The following is a 20,288-nucleotide window of genomic DNA, read 5'->3' on the forward strand; positions in this document are numbered from 1 at the left end:
CAATGTTGTAATCTTACTAACTGCTCAGGTGCTTTGTTTTCAGCTACACAAATCCACGATTCCTGATGTTCCTTTGGTGTATTTAATATCAATGTAAAAATACTCTTTAGACCATTCACGTGTACATAAATATAAGCAGTGATTCCAGAAAAACAGTCTTAACAAACCAGGAACTGTGGTATCGGGTTTCACAGAATCACAGACTGGTAGGGGTTGGGAGGGACCCCTGGAGATCATCTTGTCCAACCCCCCTGCTTGAGCAGGGACACCCAGAGCAGGGGGCACAGGAACACGTCCAGGCGGGGTTTGAATGTCTCCAGGGAAGGAGACTCCACAACCTCCCTGGGCAGCCTGTGCCGCTGCTCTGGCACCCTCACAGGAAAGACCTTTTTTCTCATATTGAGGTGGAACTTCCTGTGTTCCCACTTGTGCCCATTGCCCCTTGTCCTGTCGTTGGGCACCACTGAAAAGAGTCTGGCCCCATTGTCCTGACACCCACCCTTCAGATATTTATAGGTATCGATGAAATCCCTCCTAAGCCTTCTCTTCTCCAGGCTGAACAAATCCAGGTCTCTCAGCCTTTCCTCATAAGGGAGACGCTCCAGTCCCCTGATCATCTTGGTAGCTCTCCGCTGGACTTGCTCAAGCAGTTCCCTGTCCTTCTTGAACTGGGTGACCCAAAACTGGACACAGCACTCCAATGTGGCCTCACTAGGGCAGAGTAGAGGGAGAGGATAACCTCTCCTTTTAATGCACCCCAGGATACCGTTGGCCTTCTTGGGCACAGGGCACAGTGCTGGCTCAGGGTCAGCTTGCTGTCCACCAGCACTCCCAGGTCCTTCTCAGCAGAGCAGCTTTTCAGTGGTTCAGCCCCCAGCCTGTACTGGTGCATGGGGTTGTTCCTCCCCAGGTGCAGGACCTTGCACTTGCTTTTGCTGAATTTCATCAGGTTCCCCTCGGCCCAGCTCTCCAGCCTGTCCAGGTCTCGCTGGATGGCAGCACAGCCTTCTGGTGTATCAGCCACTCCTCCCAGCTTGGTATCATCAGCGAACTTGCTGAGGTTACGCTCTATCCCATCACCCAGGTCATTGCTGAATATATTAAACAAGACTGGACTGAGCACAGATCCCTGGGGAACACCACTAGTTACAGGCCTCCATCCAGACTCTGCCCCAGTGTTGCTATTTAAACCCTGTTTAAGAGTTTAAATAGCAGCACATTTGACTTTTGCATCTTTTTCTTTTCACTAGACTACTGAAGATTTATCTGTTAGTTCATTGGCATGTGTGGTGAATGCAAGTTGTATTTGATTTTCCACTTAACAAACCTTGGTTTTAGATTGGCAGAAATTGCACATTCCCTGCTGAAACTGGCGCCTTATGACACACAGACGATGGAAAGCCGAGGTCTCCGGCGCTACATCATGGAGATGCTGCCCATCACTGACTGGACAGCTGAGGCGGTGAGACCTGCCCTTATCCTCATCTTAAAGAGATTGGATCGTATGTTCAATAAAATTCACAAGATGCCTACTCTGAGGTGAGCAGGTATAATGGAAACCCTCTGGGGTCCATTTCTGATGTTGCAAGCCTTAAAGTGCGGGTATGTCATCTAACTAAAACTGTCATGTTGTAGTGAACCTTTACAACATATCAAAAAATGAACAGATGTTTTTACCTCTGTAAGTGTGCATTTATGTTGACATTTCTGTTGTGTCTTCCGGTAGCAAAAGAAGAAATGTATGGTTATTAAGAACTACAAAGAGATCGTCCAGAAATCTTGTTTTTCTTTCTCTAGAATAAGTCTTCAGATTTGTACCATCTCACTACCCTCTTTATTTATTTTAGTTGTGAGTTGAGGAGAGAAATTTTATTTTTTAAGGGAAGTTAAACTGTAGTAAGAGTATTTCTAGCATGCCTTCTCAGGAAAATACTGTTATGTTCGCTGTAAAGATAAAAATAGTCTGGAGCTGTGCAGTAGCTTCTGAATGCTCCTTAGTAAAGGGAAGAGAACTGTATCGTTTTATGTGTGCATTTAGTCAGTGGCTAGTGAAAGCCTGGTGCATTACATAGTAGCATTATGGTGCAGTCTTTGGTGACTTCAGGAAGTATTCAATATGGAGCGTTCCCACCCCAGAGGAAGTGATACAAATCCGGTCTGGGTAGTGTAAAACCTCTCAGCCCTGTGGATTTTCCAGTGATCTGAGTAAAAAGAATCATTGTTTGCAGTCACCCTCATGGACATATGTCCTCAACTGCTTGAATCAGTCACTTTGTTGGCAGTCTCAGCTGAGAAACCAAATGATATTAGAGAATTTCAGACTCAGACACAAAACTTTAGGTTCCAATGGGAATCATATGTACCCAGCTAAGATGGGTACCTAACAGGGACGTGATCTCTTCTTTCTGGCATCACTACCTATCACTTTCCTTTGGCTAACAGTCTGCTTTAAGAAACTCCTGCCCTTGTAGGGAATTTAGAGGCAGAAATTTGGGTGCTTCTCCTTCCTGGTTTTTTTGCATTCCTTGCCATGTCTTGCCTGCTTCTCGCTCATTCTTTCTTTTCTCGCTCATACTTTCTTCTGCCTCAAAGGCAGCTTAGGGGTCTTCCTGTTCCTGAAGATCTTTCCTCTTTGTGTAAGCTGAATGAATGCTCATAAATTAAAATGCCCCTCATATTCTCTCTGTCTGTGCCTGTACCTATGCCTGGCTGAAACTGCTCTTCCATACACAAAGGAACAGAGCGAGCAAAGCCACTGGACCAAATGCAGCAACTACATTTAAGGGTCATTGGGCCAATAAGCCTCTTAGACATGGGGCTGGGTGCCAGGCCCTAGGAGCCATCCATTGGGCTACCCACATCAGAATCTTACACTCTGCCTCCTGCAGCACCCCGCTCCAAAACCAGTGTCTCATAGGAGTAGTATGTGTGTAAGAACAAGTACAAGAACAAACTACTATTCTGGAGATTTAGGAACAGTGGATGGTGGAAGACAAGATGTATGTTGGTCTGCATAAGAACTTACATAGTGAACAGTTGATTCCCCACGTGTCTCTAAAAGTCTACTGAGGAGCTTGACTAGGGTATTTTTTAGTCTTGAGCTAACAAGTTACGCAAGCCTTGTCTTTCTGTCCCAATAAGTGCACAGTCAGATGTTGGCTTGAGAGCTATACTTACTCCAAAGTCAGACCCTGAGATGAAGGACACAAACCACTTTGATGTTACCTATGCTGTGTCTGCTTACAGTTAGGAATGACTCCATTTAGCATCTGTCATGAGCCCTGGAAGCTGTTTTGGTGAAAAAAGCAAAGTGTTAGGGAAGAAAGGATCCTGGAATGAAGGACTTTGGTGCTGGTAGGGAATGAATCAGCCCTCCTGCACAGGGTGAAGAAGGTAAAGATTGTACTGCTTGGCCAGTTTAAGTTCAGGGCAGACTGTCTGGGATTCACTCTGGCAGAGCAGACTGGACTGCAAAATAGCTTACAGAAGGCAGTCACAGCTGATGGGGTTTGTTCCCTTCCATGAGAACATCCACAAGTCACAAGAAACATAGGAGTCGCTCTCAGTTGGGAGCATGGCACAGCAGACTGCTTTCCCCACACAGGCACACCTGAGAGAGCTGTCTGGTGGCTCCCTTTCATTCACCACCTGTCAGAGGGAAGTGTCAGGGAGTGAAACACAGCTCATCCACCACTGCTGTCATGAGGGGGTTTGTGTCATTAGCACAGACCCTGCGCTACGTTTCTCGTCTCTCTCAAATGCCCAGTTGTGCTCTGTGGCTCTGTGCTTTCCTGAGCTGCGTGGGTAAAAAAACTTTTCTCTGTTGCGCACTTTGTGCTCATCTTGGACGTCATTGCTGTCTGAAACGTTTCCTCTGTGGGCATGACTGTGTGTCGGTCACCGTGTTTGCGAGCGTCTGGTGGGAGGCAGGAGGCCCGTGGCTAATGGCACCTACTGTTGTATTGCAGGCGCCAGGTTGAGTGGGAGCCTGCCAGCAATTTGATTGAAGGGGTTTGTTTGACACTTCAGAGGCAGCCAATCATATCCTTCCTGCCTCACCTTAGGTCTCTGATCAATGTGTGTGTCAATCTGGTGAGTAGCTGAGCGGCAATCCCGTGAACCTTTGCTAAACCTCCCCCTCCTGTTGGCTTCTCTGGACTGAAGATGACAGTTCATTGCCATTCCTGTCATTTTACCTGTTCCCCTTACCCCTTGCAAGGGGACTTCGCAAGTGACACTAGAGATAGCAAGGTTCATTTTTGAAGTGGTGCACGGGGAGATACAGTGACCGGTAGCAGTGGTCAAGCGATTTATTTCCGTTACTTCCCACGCACCACTTTGAAGATCCACCTTTGCCAGATTGAGCTGAGAGTTGAGGGCTGCAAGTTGGAGAGTGGGGTGGTGGAGACTGCACACACCTGGTAGAGACGGGGAGAGGGGGGCACTGGGGATACCTACCGTCTCCAGTGAGGAAGGACCCTGATGGCCCTGCCAGAGGCCATCAGGTGTTGGCTAGTTAGAAGGGTTTACATGGGTGGATTCACTCCACCGTTCGCAATGTCCCTGGCTTGATCTAGTACAGGTTTGCATTGTACAATGTTCAGATCCCACTCTTAGCAGAATTTATGCTCCTTGGTGTGTTACAACAGAGAGATGATACAGGCGGACCCGGTCTGGTCATTCAGTGATAGACTGTAGTGCTTCTGCAGCTGTTACACTGGGGGCAAACTCTCAATTTGATATCAGTGTAACTCCAGCCATTTGGACAAACATGCATGCTTACATTCCATGTAGAAAAAATACAAATAAAGGGGGAAAGGCTGCACTAGTGTTTTTATTATTACGGGGTTTTATAACTTTTTTTTCTTAGAACATAAATGCTGTAACTTTTTCTAGCAATAACAGAAAACATCCTAGAGCTCACCAGTGCTCTGAGGAGCTTTAAAAACAATGATTATCAGTTAAAATGCAGTATCAATTTTTGCCAGGTTCCTGTCCTTCAAGTCCATAAAGCACTCATTGCTGCAAGGACAGGGAAGCTCCAACCTGTCAGAGTCTATAAGACTTCTCCCTTGTTCAAGAAGATGTAGCTATTTGGAGGCACTGCAAATCCAGGCCCGCAGACTACTTAGGGTTGCTACATGGGAAGGTTGCTACAGAGTTAGCTCACATACAAGTTTAGAACAGACTTGCAGTTTGGCAAGCAGGCATGGCAGAGCGAATCCCACCAACAAGCTCTCCAAAGGGCCTGCATTAAGAATTAACCAGTGCTCTAAAAGTAGCAGAAAGCCCCACAGTGCTGAAGTGCAGTCATCACGCTTACATTCAGCTGGCTGGGAACATCAGGGACAGCTACCACAAAAAGATATACTTTTACTATTAGGAGTAGTTTACCTTTAGCTATCAGAACTATGGCAACTGTGAGCTGTGGGAGTACCCCTGACTACATGCTGTATCATGTGTAGACCAGTTGCATCATGAAGCCCAAAAAAAGATCAGCCAGGAAGGCAGGGAAATGTCTAAATGACAATCTATGGTGGTATAAAGGAAGGGCTCTGCCTCTTCCCCCTCTAAATTGTCCTTTGGTTTTCTGGCAGAAAACTGGTTACTGCCTTTCTCTCCAGGCTGAATTTGGATTAATCTCCCCTAAGTTTAGGTGTCTTCCAGGTAGCTTTTCCATGCTCCCATCACCTAGATGTGTCTAGTCATGGAGAAACACAGGCATATGTAGGCCTGTGGTTCAATTCCTCCTGAGGGACACATCCAAAATGGTTCAAATAACTCCCCCCTAGAAGTGCTGTTTTCTTGTGCTGGTATTTCAAGGAGTTCCAGACAACCAGGCCACAGGCAGGTGACTCTGCTTCAGACATCTGGGGTCAGGTGAGATGAATCACTTAGAGCTGCTGAGAACAGACTGTGTTGGAGAGGGATCTGAATATTGTACAAAACCCGGCTTGGGTCAGACTTAGGACATTATTTTTCAAGTAGATCAGCAAGAGACGGGAAAAGATGTCCAGTTGCAATGCAGACTTCTTGCTTTGATGACATATTTTTATTTGTAACAGTCGTTACATGACATATCCTCCAACTCTAACTGTTCCACCAGTCCAGTGCTGGTCATTCAGGGCTGGTACTGGGTACATTTATAAATGTACCAGGTAACATGTGCACTCCTCCCATCCTTGCTGGTTCCCACTTCTCCCCTCCCTTTCCCTGCTAGAACTCCTTCTCCTCACTGGCCTCAGCTCCCACAAGGACCACTGCGTGGGTTGGTTCTCCTAGAGCCACCCCAACTCAGTGCTCGATGGAATGCCCCTCCATTTCACTGACATTGGAGGATATGGCATGGATGAAACTACAAGTAGTCAGTTGTGGTGATGTGCTCTGTTTGTATTGCAGGTGATGGGAGTGGTAGGACCCTCCAGTGTGGCTGACGGATTACCCCTTCTTCATCTCAGCCCTTATCTCTCGCCACCTCTGCCCTTCAGCACAGCTGTTGTCCGGCTTGTAGCATTGCAGATACAGGTGTGTCTGCCCTGGCCTGTGGCCAGGCCTGTTATAGTTTCTGGTTGAGACACCAACTCATCGGTGCTCTGTTTTCTTTCTGCAAAAGCTGGGCAAAAACTGTGGAACATACACCAAAAAATGAAAGAGAAGCAACATGTAAATTCTCCCTTCCTTTTTAAAGGCTTGAACTGAGCTCAGAATTCACCTGTTGGTACCAAGTGCACAGCAAGCACCCATCACCTTAACACTGCCATTGAAGTCCAGGGAGTTTGCCTGATTGATGCTGATTAAGGCTCTGACAAGCACGTTAGGATTCTCTGCAGGCTCTAAGGAGTTAGCATAAGTGTCCTGCCATGGGGAGATGCGCCCCAGCATGGGTCATGTCCATGCAACCCTACCTCTTCCTGTGGGACCATGTGTGCAACTGAGAGTGGAGTTTGTGGTCTTCTGCTCTTACCTGAGCTGGTCACAGAGTGTGCCAGCTCAAAAAAGCAGGGCAACTTGGCTTTTCCACTGCTGACTCAATAGCATCCTTGTTGTCCAGAATAAAAAAAACCATCCTGCACTTTTTGGAGAATTTCATCACTATTCCTCTCTCATAGCAGTACCATAACTATGACAGAGTCTTTCTGCCTCTGTATCCCTTTCTCTCCCCATTGGCATGAAATCAGGCAGAATGGTGACCAAAGAAGGGGCAAATTTCCTAATCTAGCTCCAACTCGCATTTTTAAATAGGCATTGGCACATCCAGTTGACTACTTCAGCAGGTATTTCTGAGCAGCAGGGCAACTTAGGAAGGAAGGCTTATAGGGACCAAAACACAGTGCCGTCCCTTAGAGCATGAGGCACAACTGACACAGAAAGAGGACAGATTTCTTCTAGCTCTGAGGTAATGGTTCTTTAATCAAAAGGAAAAAAAGGGTCACCTTCACTTTCTCTGAAATGTTTTATCTTTTTTAAAACCAGATACCAAATTATAATTTTTTTTAAGTATTGGGAGTTTTTACTTTCATTATCCTCTTCTCCCTGTTCACTCATTCATGGGCTTTAAATATAATGAAAACCAAACACATCAGAAAAACACGAGTAGTCATAATTCCTAATACATCCAGCAGGATATGAAACAGCAGTACTTCACACCCCATCAGAAAACATCTTCTCCTGGAATTTCCCAGCCCAGGTCTGCAAGCTTGAGGGGCTGCAAGGTTCAGTTGCATTTCACAGCTAAGCCTGCAGCAACTGGAAGTTGTAAATGAGCAGACTTTCTATTGACAGTCATTAGTATTACCTCCTCTAAAGAGGAAAGACCTTTCAATTTAGTCTTGACTATGTGTCAAGAAGTAAACGTGCATTTTGTTTATTTTTCAGGAGTTCATTCTTTGCGTTAGGGAGGATGATAGGGCAGCACAAAGCAAGGCAGAACAAAAAATATGTTCAGAAATAACCTCCATGTTCAGACAGCAGAATATTTAGATTATGTCATTTGTGCAATTTCCTCTGTTCCAGTTTTTTATTCCCCATAGTCTGGGTCAGATCCTGATGCCATTCACAGCAGTGCAGAGCTTAGGACTAACACTTAGCTGACTCCTGTGGGGTACATCTGATTTTGTTAATGATATCTGTGAGTTAGGAATCTGGGCTTCTTACCTTTTGACTATGACAAGAGCAGGTGATGCCTGTGTTACTCTGTGAATTCCTTTACTCCTGACTAAGTGGTCTCAGGGCTTCTAATTCAATCAGGTCATCAATGCTGGTGTTGTACTGTGTAAACAGGGTGCCTGGGGGATCATCATTCCCTGCAGTAACTTGCGTGCGTGATCTGCTGATGAAATCGTTTAATCCTTTCTTATTATTACTGCACAGGCTTTGAAAGAAGATTTTCCCCTAAGCCATGTCGTCTCCCCATTCACCAATCAGGAAAGAAGGGAAGGAATGCTTTTAAACCTACTGATTCCATTTGTGCTCACAGTAGGATCTGGAAGCAAAGGTCTGATTAATTTAACAAAAAGAATTTTTCTCCCCCTTTCCTGACAACTGATGTTTGCACTTCCCTGCTCTCTGTTGATTTTTATTTTTTTTTAATTTTGTTTTCTGTCACTGGCAGTGTGTCAGCTAAGTGCCCTTTGGGTCCGAGACTGAAAAGAACCCTACCGGGAGAAGTTGTTGTTGTTTCTTCTCTTTGTTGCAGCTGTGCCATGGTTCTTGAGTCAGGTCTTACACAGACGTACTCCTTCTTTTGAAACTGGAGTGCAGGGCAAGACAAATCTGTTGTAGCAGAAGCCACAGAGGGGAGCAGAGGTCACAGAAATTGTGTGCCCCTGTGGATCACAGTCTGCCCAATCCATGCCACTTTTCTGCTACAAGTCCTGCTCCTTGCTTTCTTCTATAGAGGGTGATCACTGGTAAATCCCTAAACAAAAGCAAAGAGTAAAAGGGAGAGGGGAATGTCAAAAGGAAATGGGATCGGGAGACCACTGAACGGGACACTTCTTTGTGCTGTGTAGCTCTGTGTTTGTGTGTGTTTGTATTGGTGCTAAACTTTGCCTTTGCTTGCAGGAGGAGAATCAGCATAACAAGGTGTGGGGGACGGAGTTTTGGCTTAGGGGACATTTGAGATTGCACCCCATTTTGGAACTGGACAGGGACTGGATCTTTTGGGTATCTTTGATGGAATGTAGCCTGATCTTTCTCTCTCTCTCCCCTCCCAACGCATCTCAGACAGCCCCTGGCTGGAGCAGCCTGAGGTCCTGCTGCTGCTCCAGACTGTTATCAATATTCTCCTACCACCTCGCATCATCAGCACTTCCCGCAGCAAGAATTTTATGCTGGAGAGCTCCCCTGCCCATTGCTCCACCCCAGGGGATGCAGGGAAGGACCTGCGGCGGGAAGGGCTCGCAGAATCCACCAGCCAGGCTGCCTACCTGGGTGAGTGATGGTTCTGCTCACCACTGGGAAGAGACAGAGATAAAATGAGTGTGTCAAGACTGTAGCTAGCACCAAAGAAAACCATTTCAGGCAGGCTTGAGCTCTTTAGAGCTGCTTTAGGTCTTGTCCCAGACAAGGGCCCAGGCCAGAGCATGAAGCCAGGAGTATCTCTGGAACGTATTGCAACGTGAGCAGTATCTACGCTGCAGCTGAAGGAGATTGCAGCACAGCCAGAAGTCGCTCAGTTTTCATACTGCCAGGATATAGCAGTGAAGCCACAACAGGCAAGTCAGCCTGCCCACCAGCCGCTATATATCACAACTGCACTGGCCCTTGGCTAGCTAGGGTGAAATGTGATGCAGTCGGTCTGCCTGCTAGCCCTGTGCACACACCGTCCTTACTGACTGGTATTCCCTCTGCTCACTGTATGCTGCTGCAAGGTAGTACTCTTATTTTCTCACAGGTGAAAGAAAAAAAAAATCAAATTGAAGATGCAGCAGCACTGCAGGTTATCAGGGCTATATGGGGGGAGTTTTGTCTCAAAGATCTCACTCCTTCAAACAGCGTCTCTGTTTCTGATTTTGTGAGGGCATTTATCCAAAGACTTATATTCACATCTTTGTTAACCCATACCTGAGGTATGGGGTAATGCTGATAAAAAAAATGGTAATGCACCACTGATTTAGCCCCTCACCCCAATGAACCTGGACACAGATGTGTTATGGCTGAGATGTCTTGGCCAGCCCATCAAGACAGATGGAGTAGTCAACCTTCCCCAAAAAATTCCCAGGCCTCCCTGTTTGTTCCAGAGCAGGGGAGCATGGAAAGCGGAAGATTCCTTGTCTCTCCTCTGAACTAACTGTTGGTCACTGCCCATTTTAATAGAGAAAATTGTTTTGAACCTCATCACTGCTCATCCCCATTTGTAAAGCAGTGCTTTTGTGAATTACGGCCCTTGGCTTACTGGACCGTATTTTTCTTTAGACTACAGTTTAGCTGTGACTCATGCAGCTGCACTGCTAGAAAGGTTCTTTTCATTACCCCATAAATAACGTGGAGGTTATTGTGCTTGCAGGGTGACTCTGTGTGGATATGCTTGATCAAGTTTTCTGAGGTTGTCTAATCAGCCAGGGCTGTATTCCCCCCTGAGCTGCTTTCAAAACATCTGAACTCCGGGAAGACAAAAGAACTCTGCAAGAATGGAGAGGGGAAGCTAGAGCAAGAAAATAGAGAGGAACTTAGGTGTGAAGTAGGAAAATTTCTCTGGAAATGGGACTCTCAGTCCTGATCCTGAGGCCTTTATTATAAGAAGGTTCCCCTCCTTCCCTGCAGCATTTGGAGACTGATAAAAAAAGGCACTTGTGACTTTGAGGTGTGTGGGTGTGCATGTGCATGTGCATGCATGCATGCCTGTGCAGGCTTGTGCCCACCGTGGCCCCCCGTTCCTCCCTCAATGCTTGCAAGGGACACTGATAACCTCTCTGACTGCCATTTGCTGCTGTGTGTTCCCCTGTAGCCCTGAAGGTGATCCTTGTTTGCTTTGAACGCCAGCTGGACAGCCAGTGGTACTGGCTGAGCCTGCAAGTCAAAGAGATGGCACTGCGGAAGGTGGGAGGGCTGGCCCTGTGGGATTTCCTCGACTTTATCGTACGAACACGGATCCCTATCTTTGTGCTCCTTCGGCCCTTCATCCAGTGCAAGGTAACAGTTGCTTTGGCTCCTGCTAGATCACTCCCTGAAGGCAAGATATCCTTTATTTCCCTGCTGAGAACAGAGGAACAGCATTCCTGGAAGAACGGTGTGTTCATGTAGGGAGTGACTTTTCAGAAGTTAGTAGGCCTGTGAATCCTTTGAAACTAAATCACAGGGCTTGTTCCTAGATATCACTAAAAAGTATGCCAGTCATACAAGAGCTCTGATCCACCTTGTACAGCTACTCTTAGTTCCCCTGGGTGGGCAAGTACTATCAGGCTCGACCAAGAGGATTTGCATGTGGACTTAGTTTTGCAAAAAAAGACACTCAAAGCACTTAGTAGTAGCATGGATGCTCTGAACCTAGGAGGGGGTTGGTATGGTTGGCAGAAGTCTTCCAGAAATCCCTCTTCTGTACAGAGTTGGGCAATGCAGCTAACAGCCAGGAAGGACCACTCCACTTTCCATCTCTTGGGTGAAGGTTCTGAGAAGGCTCTTGTGAATGAACAGACAGCTGCTAGGCTGGGGCGGACAGGGCTTAAGTTAATCATGGCTCTTCCTTGCTTACCAGGCAGACCAGCACATGGTACTCCATCTTATTTAGCCTACCACGTCTCACCTCCTGGTCAGACTAAATCATCTTAGAGGAAGGAGCTGTCTCATGTCTGAGGGTAGGGCTTAGCATAAGGAAGCCCTCATCCCCATGTACCAATGTCAGTGAGATTTTGATATCTGTTCAGTCACACATAAGGTTGTCCCTGAAAGACAGGCAAAAACCTCATAGCTGGCATCAAAACCTCAAGCCTTCAAAGAGGACAGTCTGCTGGCTGCACGCTCTTGCTGGTCTGGAGACTAGTCCCGGTTCCCTGGGCATCATTTCCCTACAGTGCTAACGTGTCCCAATTTTGCAGCTGCTGGCCCAGCCAGCTGAGAACCACGAAGAGCTGACTGCCCGACAGCACATTGCTGACCAGCTGGAGAGAAGGTTCATACCACGGCCGCTCTGCAAGAGCTCCCTCATTGCTGAATTCAATAACGAGCTGAAGATCCTGAAGGAGGCAGTGCACAGCGGGTCTGGTAAGGAGGGAAGAGCTAAGGGCCACCAGTCCTATCTGGCCAGCTGGCTCACCTGTAAATTAACTTGTGAGGCAGACCTGCCCACTGCCTAGGAGGATGATGGGGCAATCCACCCAGTGCCTGACAGCCTGCCCCTGGATCAGGCCCTATACCCAGCCCACTCTTGCCACTGGACAACAGAAGTCTGGCTTAGTTGTGAAATGTACCTTGCCATGCCCATTCTTTTCCACTAAGTCTGCGTCCCATTTCCCAGCAGCCGCCTGTCACTGTCACAGCTGGCTTGTGCAGCCCCAACCCACAACACAGCAAACTGCTACCTACAGCTCTGTAAATCCAAAGCTGCTCATGTAGAAACGTCTGTCTGTCAGCAGCAGATCCGTCTCCTCCTTTCTCTTCTTGGCCTCTTTTTGACTTCTCTCTACTCTTACCAGGTCGGTGCAGATCAGCACCTCCAAGCTGACAGTGCACTGAATTCTTTTTTGCATGAGGGGACAATTTTCTCCTGTAATAGTCACCCTTGTTGCCACGAGATGGCAGCCACTGCTTACACACAGCAAGAGATTTTATGTGCTTTGTTCTTAAGAAAGGAAAACAAATTCAAAAGAAAATGCCTCAGCCTCTTTTTCCTTGGTAATAATTTGCCTTCTTCCTAAATGTTTAAGCTGATCTGGGAAGTATGGCACTAAGATTGAGGGAGAAAAACAGACTGCATAAGAAAAACAGGCAGATTTTGGAGAGATGAGGTGAGCCAGGGCAGCTGTGTCTGTCTCTTTTATCACCTCTGCCAGCCCCTGCCCCACTAGTCCAGGCAGAATCAGGTGCCCGACGTGACAGGAATGCTTGGCTGGTTATTGTTTTCCAGTGCCATCACTGACTTGGATTTTCCCACTCTTGCACAGCTTACCAAGGGAAGACGTCTGTCAGCACTGTGGGCACCTCCACCTCTGCTTACCGCCTGAGCCTGGCCACCATGTCCCGCTCCAACACCGGCACTGGCACGGTCTGGGAGCAGGACAGCGAGCCTTCCCAGCAGGCCTCACAGGACACACTGAGCCGCACTGATGAGGAAGATGAAGAAAGTACGTGGCCACTGATTCGAGCTAAGCCCCTAGTATTGAAGATGTTTTCTTGATGCCCCAGGGGATGGCTGGGAGGGGAAGGCAGTTGTCCCTGTCCCAGTGTGAACAAAAGGCCCACAGAGGCATGAGGCTAAGGCACTGGTGTGGTTGCTACACAGTTCACAGTGTTAAAGCTTGGGTTGTTACATACCTCCTTGTTCCCTCCTGAGCTCTGGGAGGGAAAAGGGAAGGGCATAGGCAGATTTTTACTGCACGAGACATCGGCTGACATGCAATCCTCACAGTGCTGACAAGGCATTTGGCAATCAGTTCTCTCTTTGACCTTCATCATGACTGTAGGCAGGGGCTGTGGCTGGCTCGTTAGTTAGGATCCTATTGCTGCAGGATTTTAATACTTACTGCTCATCACTTCTGTCGTGGAATTCCGATGTAGAATATGTTGTCCTTGTGCTGCATGGGATCCAGCTGTGGCTCTCCACAGGGTGGAATGTCTGCGTGCTTGTGTCACTTGATTAACAAAGAGGAAATTAAGCCTTAAACTTACTGACAGCAAAAGCTTGATCTCCGATTTGGGCAGCTGGCAGGTTCTGGGGTTGCCAGGCTTTCTGGTGCCAGTTTAAAAGGAATGGGATGGTGAATCTTTTGGTGGCTAATTTGCAATGACTTGAATGTTGCTTTGTCATTTCAGCTGAGTTTCATGTTATTCTTGGAAATTTGCCTTCTTTCTGCTTCTGAGCTGTCCATCTGCTTCTGAGTTGTCCATCACTGAAAGCCAGGGTAGAAAACTGCTCATATGTCATCAGGCTTGGGCTTTCCCCTACTTTAGCAGCGATACTGTCTTCTGGTGCTGCAACGGTTGGTTGCCCCAATGCCTGAAACTCAGGTGCTTCGCTGTTGCATTTGAGGACTGCTGACTATTCCCCAAAGACATTAAACAAAAGGAGTGAAAATGGGTGGCTCAAAAGAAAGGCCCGTGCAGTTATGGCAGAATTGCCTTTTGGGAAAGAACAGTTAGTCTGAAACCTTCCAGGCTCAGCCCAACTTTATTTTAGCTGGGTTCACGACTGAACATTGTACAATCCACCCAGTATTGTATTGCTGATACATTGCTTAGATACTCACTGTGGCAAATTCTGGTTTCAGCTTCAGACTAATTATGAGCCACTGTGTGGAACAATGAGTGCTATCTTCCTAGATTACCTCAGCCCTGCCTTGGCTTAATGCTGCCATAAAATAATTCAGTCTATCTATCAAAACTGGAAAAGGTGAAAAAGAAAGGAGAAAATTACACAGAACTTCCCCTTTATTCATTTATAACTGGAAGTTGTGGTAAAAACCACAACAGAGTGATTTCTTTCCAGGTACTTTATATAATTTGAAACAGCACAGAAAATTTCAAGCAGTCCTGATCACAGTCCAACTCTCTGCATAATTCAGTTGCAGTAGGATGTATCTGAGTCATTTTATCCAATTTTTTGGTGACATTTTAAAATGCATGACCCAAAGGGCATTAAAGGGTGTCAGTTCTGTTATGCTGTTATGTATTTTCTTTTGTAACAATGCTTTGCTGTATCACACCAGTAAAATGTCCAGTTACAACTTCTATGTTCAAAAACACTGTGTGTTAAGAAACAATTCATTAATCACAGGAATTAAGCCCTCGTGGAAGCTGAATTCCCCAAACACATTTTCCTGAGAGCCATATAAGCTGAAAGTGTACGTAAATCCCTGCCTCTTGTGCTCGGTTCCTCATCCTGCAGGGCTTTATGCATACGTCTTTCTGAACCATGATTGTAAAATCTAATGGAAGAATTCAATTTTGCAGGCTTGGGTGCTTGGTAAGTAAATGATGGGTACACCTCTGGCATCCCATTATCTCTTGACAACTGTACACATGTAGGCGGGGCTTGGGGTGGTTGTTTCCTCTCCTGTCCTGTTTTTCCTTTCTTTCTAGATGACTCCTTGAGCATGCCCAGTGTGGTAAGTGAACAAGAAGCATACCTTATGGGTGCCATTGGGAGGAGGCGGTTCTCCAGCCATCTCTCCAGCGTGTCTGCACCTCAGGCTGAGGTGGGCATGTTACCCAGCCAAAGGTAACAACATGGGCTTTTCACCTTTCCCATTATATTCATGAGAGCAGAAATGGCACAGGTATATTATGTGTACATGAGAGATGTGGGATAGTACCCCACAGATATGAGATCCAGAATCAGTACCAGCACAGTGATGCTAAATTTATTCACCTTGAAACAGTGTTGGACCAAGGGTGCAGGGTTCCAAATAAAGATTTCCCAGGAGGATCTGTGTTGCAAAAGGGCCATAAGAACAAGCAGTCATCCATAGAAACCTTCCTTTTAAACAGTTTCAAAAATCCTATTATTTTCCTCTGCTATTACCATGGATAGCAAAAAGAAAACACATGATTTTGGGGTTATGCATTGAACCAGGGGACTATACACAATCTGTGTAGAGAGCAGGGATGAATCCTAAGAATCTGGGAAGGGGGGCAGAGGCATCCTGTTTGATTTACTTCATTTTCTTCCACGTAGTCTTTGTTCCTCCTAGAACAGTAACTAGCTCATCATAGAAACTGAACGTCAAGTTCAAAGATGGGATTTAATACTGTTTAAAACCAGAAATATACTTGTTGATAGAAATAACTTTGAATGCCTTATTCCTGGTTAACATGGAGTGGTGAGAAAGAGACTGGAATTTGGCAAATGTACATCTTTAGAACATGTAGAGAGAAGTTTTGCATTTAATTTTTTTCTACACAAGCAATGTTTAATGCTTTATTTGTCTGCAACATAGTTATCCAAGGATATCTGACAATAGACAGATTAATTTATGTTATTTCCTTTGAACTTTTAATGAATAAATTCTACATTATCTCTTGACCAGCCTTGTAAGATCAAACAACACTGTTCCCTCCCCAGTCTTGCTTGGAATTAAAGAAATAACCTTGATACGTGAAGGAAAAGTAACAGCTGTGGGACATACCAGCAGAGATAGGAGAAGTGATTTACTAGAGAGAAGTTACACACATTTTATCCGGGAGTTTTCACAAAAGGGCTACAGGAGCTCATTTGACTTTTGAACTCAATTGATTCAGTCACTTTGTTTCTTGAAAAATTAATATGCAAGACTGCATTTTCCTCAATCTTCCACTACCATCTTCAATGCATAAACTTTATAAGAGTCACAGCTGACTGATAGCAATGTTTGCTTTGTGCAATCCCTAGTCACGGTGATGCTGAGAAAAAAAACTACTTTAATTACAACTGAGCTTTGCTCTCTACTTTTCAAGTACATGGTATACCAGGAGAATTGCTTTTCATCTGTGTAGGGGAAGTACAAGCTCAGCAAGCATAATCATAGTCCACGACATCATGCCCATTTTAGTTATGGATGGTCTCTGGGCTTTCAGACTGCCTCACAAATGTAAACTAATTAATGTTAAGTAATATTATCATTGCTTTCCTGGTGGTAACTCAGCAGACTGCATTCTTTCTTTCATGTTTTTTGTATGGGCTGAGAAGCTTGCTCCTGCCCGAATGGCTGAAGCATAGAAAAGCAATGTGATTGTGTACTTGTTTGCTAGGATCAATCCACGCCAGCTGTTTACTTACAGTTTCATTGCACTACAAGACCTTGTTTTCCAGATGTTTGTCTTTAGAGTCGTACCAGGAGAGTGGTCTATAGCTCACTGGAGATAGATTAGCCCTCCCTCAGGAAGAAGTGGTTCATGGGGAAGGGGGAAGAAAAAAAAAGTCTTCTATGAAGCTGGAAGTAAATAGAACTTAAATAAATGAAAAAAGCTGCAGGAAAATCGCTTTGGAAACAATTCCCTGTCCTTATTTCCTGTGGAAACACATCCTACCAAACTCCTCAACTCCCCAGTTCTCAGCAGATATGTAGAAGTCTCCATGTAGTATAAACTCCCTCTAAAGGCTGCTCCTGTTACCAGCTGTTCTTTCAGCTCCTCTGAGTCATGTATGTGCTGTTGAGCGTGCGAGACCAATTAATGTTACGGTCCTTTTTTTTACCTTTTTATTCCGTTGATATTTTTTTCCCTTGAAAACAGAGACAATCGCATGCTTTTTGCATTTTCTTTCCCTAAATTCTTAATCTCCCTGCCCCTCCTGCAGTGAACCTAATGTCCTCGATGACTCCCCGAGCCTGGCCACTGAGGGCAGCCTCTCTAGGTACAGTGTTAACACTACCTGTCTGTCAGTGTGTGTGCTGGGAAACGAGACGTTTCCAATCTCCTCTGTCTCTTCCCCTCACCTTTTGTCACTCTTTCCATCTCTGTCTCTTGTGGCTCATCGATATTCAGGCCTGCAAGTCAAAGGTGTAGCAACCCACCTTCAGTTTTCAGCTTTGATTGCCAATACCTTTGAGGAGGCTAAGGGTAAGGAGAAAGAAAAAGCTGTAGCAAGTGAAATAGCAGGCTGGCTGGCTAGCCTCAGGGTTTTCCCCTCGTTTAGCAATTGCTTGAAAGGCATGAGAAAGATTATCCATGAGGCATTAGCTGTAGCCTGTTATAAGCATTAGTCTGGAGGCTTATATAAAACAGAGACATCTGTTTTTCCATTCATCTCACAGTGCTGTCGCCACAAAAGACTTAATAACAATATTGAGCTGTGTTCTTTAACATTCACTAATAAAACTAATTATGATAACTCCTGTGGAATATATAGTTCTCTGTGGGTGCTTTACAGTAATTCTCATTATTTTTACAAAGTGTTTCCAATTCTCCAATGATGAATTTAGAAAGCTTGCAGGTGAATAACATTAATACATATTTCAAATTGCCCTGTCAGTGATGAAGTTCAGGTCTAGCTGTTCCCCATTACCCATGGACAGGGGAGTTCATGTGCAACCGGTTACAGCTGTGCCTGTCAAATGGGTCAGGAGTGAGCTTAGATGAGAGGTCTGCACCTTTAACAGCCAGCTCAGCTGTGTTAATCATCCTTACTGTCCTGCTGCTGTGCTCGCACGTCTCAACCCATCCTCGTGAGGTCGGAGAGCTCTCGTTAGTCCCAAGGGCATCCCTGTTTTCTTCTAGAAGAACACGGCCCCTTACGTTGGCAACATGGAGGGTAACATGCTATTTCATTACTTTACCACACCAGCTGAAGATGTGGATATATTGAGAGGCGTTTGCGTGAATGGTTTTTATTTTGTTAGCTCGGTTTTAGATGTCAGTAGTGGCTTTTCAGGGTGGGGACAGGCTGTTTTGTTCATTTGTCCATCCTCCTCAGCTGACAAATGAGAGTTTATCATTGGTGGTGTCACTGAGATCATCCCAAGTTTCCTGGTGTCCTTTGTGTGAGAGAATCCTGCTTTGGCAGATCGGTCTCTCATTGGTGCTACTGTAGGAGTGACGTTAGGAAAAGATATCAGCTTGTTCGCAGAGGCAGGAATATTGTTATCTGGTTTTGCAACAAAGCAAAATGGATGGCACAGTCAGCTGAGCATGTTTTGGGGCCTAAAGAGAACAGAAGTCATTCAACCAAAGAGGTTAAGCGCTCTCCCTTAAGTAGAGCTACAGTTGAGGAGGATGAGGAAGGACAAGGTCTGTATCTGAGTTAAAGCCATAATGACCTGATAGCAGGTTACATTAGTGTTCAATATGAAATGTTTTGATCTTGTTAAGTGGGTGGGAGTCATTCCTAATAACAGTGGTGAGGTTGAGGATTATAAGATAGCTACGTCAACAGGTGAGCTCAAATACAATAATTTATTTTGAACCCTGAAATGTTATCAGCTATACAGTGGGTTCCTACTAATTTCTGTCACACCAGTTTTCACAAAGGACCAGGACACTGTATCCTCCACTCTGCCCTATGGTTCAGAGATTTACGTAGGCAAAGAGGTTAAGAGATGTACTTGGGAGTCAGTTCTGTTGAGGGTTATTATTCTTTTCAAGGAGCAGGCACTAACACCTGAAGGAAGGGCATCAGGGCTGCTAAGTCTTAGAAAGAATGAAGACAGGGAAATACTGCAAGTCCTTATAAAAAGGCTAGGTTACAGTTCTGTAAGGAAGAAAAGATGTTTCAATTGTATTGTTAAATGTGCAAATTGGATTTCTCCTCTAAAGGACAGAGGAATAACGCAGACGTTGTAGGAGCTTATTGTGCTGTGGGGATCATAGGACAGAATCAATGTGGTTTTATATCCAGGAACATTAGTTTTGAATAAAGCAGGCTTGAGTTTTTCTTACATAACTTTAATTTTGGCTGGAGCACAATGATAGCAACTGTTTAGGATTGCCTTCTGAATTCAAAAGCTGATGTTCAGTCATAACTGACATAAAGAAATAAATCATATGGAGACTAGACCCTTATGGAAGTTGGGAGTTTTAAATAAATAGTGACAAACACAAAAAAGAATAAAATCTTCTTCCCTTTGTTCTATAGCAATTAGAGCCAGCCATGTAGAAAAGCAGGGGAGACAGGAAGAGAATAGCATTTAAGTGCTCAGACGTAAGCAGATAACATGGGGTACAGGGCTGAGGAGCATATGTGTCCAGCATTGCACTGCGATTCGTTGTGGCTGTAAGCTGAGAGGAGAGGATGTTGTCCCAAATCAGAAAGGAAGAAGAATGAGAAGTCACTGTAATGGAAATCTGTTGCACAAACACATTCCCCTTTTATGTTCGTTGTTATGCCTGTCTTAGCTTAATGGCGCCTAATAGGGAAAACTGGAGTGAACTCACACTGCCTAGGCAGGCACAGCAGATCTAACACTGACCGGGCTAGGATGTGCCTGGGAACACAAGAGCTGGAGTTCATCTACCTTTTAACCCATTCTCCACTGGCCTTTGTCCACCAACCCTCTCATTCTGATGTCTTGGGACACAAAGGGTGTCCATTCTACCATAACAGCGTGGCAAGCATGCACACCTCTTTAACAGACATTTAAGCCCCTTGCTTCCTTTGTCGCTGTTTGGTTCTTTCTTTTTTTTTTTCTTTCTTTTCTTCTCTTTTTGGCTGCATGGTTTCT

General features: G+C 45.5%; 1 protein-coding gene across 1 annotated transcript in view; it reads left to right on the top strand.

Moving 5' to 3' along the window:
• UNC80 (unc-80 homolog, NALCN channel complex subunit) overlaps nt 1-20,288 on the top strand; it is a 134,508-nt gene that overhangs the window by 106,930 nt on the left and 7,290 nt on the right. The window contains exons 52-61 of the mRNA XM_064452092.1: nt 1,339-1,539; nt 3,969-4,092; nt 6,400-6,525; nt 8,371-8,494; nt 9,226-9,432; nt 10,949-11,133; nt 12,036-12,201; nt 13,101-13,280; nt 15,235-15,373; nt 17,429-17,485. Coding sequence (XP_064308162.1) covers nt 1,339-1,539; nt 3,969-4,092; nt 6,400-6,525; nt 8,371-8,494; nt 9,226-9,432; nt 10,949-11,133; nt 12,036-12,201; nt 13,101-13,280; nt 15,235-15,373; nt 17,429-17,485 — 1,509 coding nt within the window. The remainder of the gene's footprint in view (nt 1-1,338; nt 1,540-3,968; nt 4,093-6,399; nt 6,526-8,370; nt 8,495-9,225; nt 9,433-10,948; nt 11,134-12,035; nt 12,202-13,100; nt 13,281-15,234; nt 15,374-17,428; nt 17,486-20,288) is intronic.

The sequence above is a fragment of the Phalacrocorax carbo genome, chromosome 5, assembly GCF_963921805.1.
Source record: "Phalacrocorax carbo chromosome 5, bPhaCar2.1, whole genome shotgun sequence".
Taxonomy (NCBI): domain Eukaryota; kingdom Metazoa; phylum Chordata; class Aves; order Suliformes; family Phalacrocoracidae; genus Phalacrocorax; species Phalacrocorax carbo.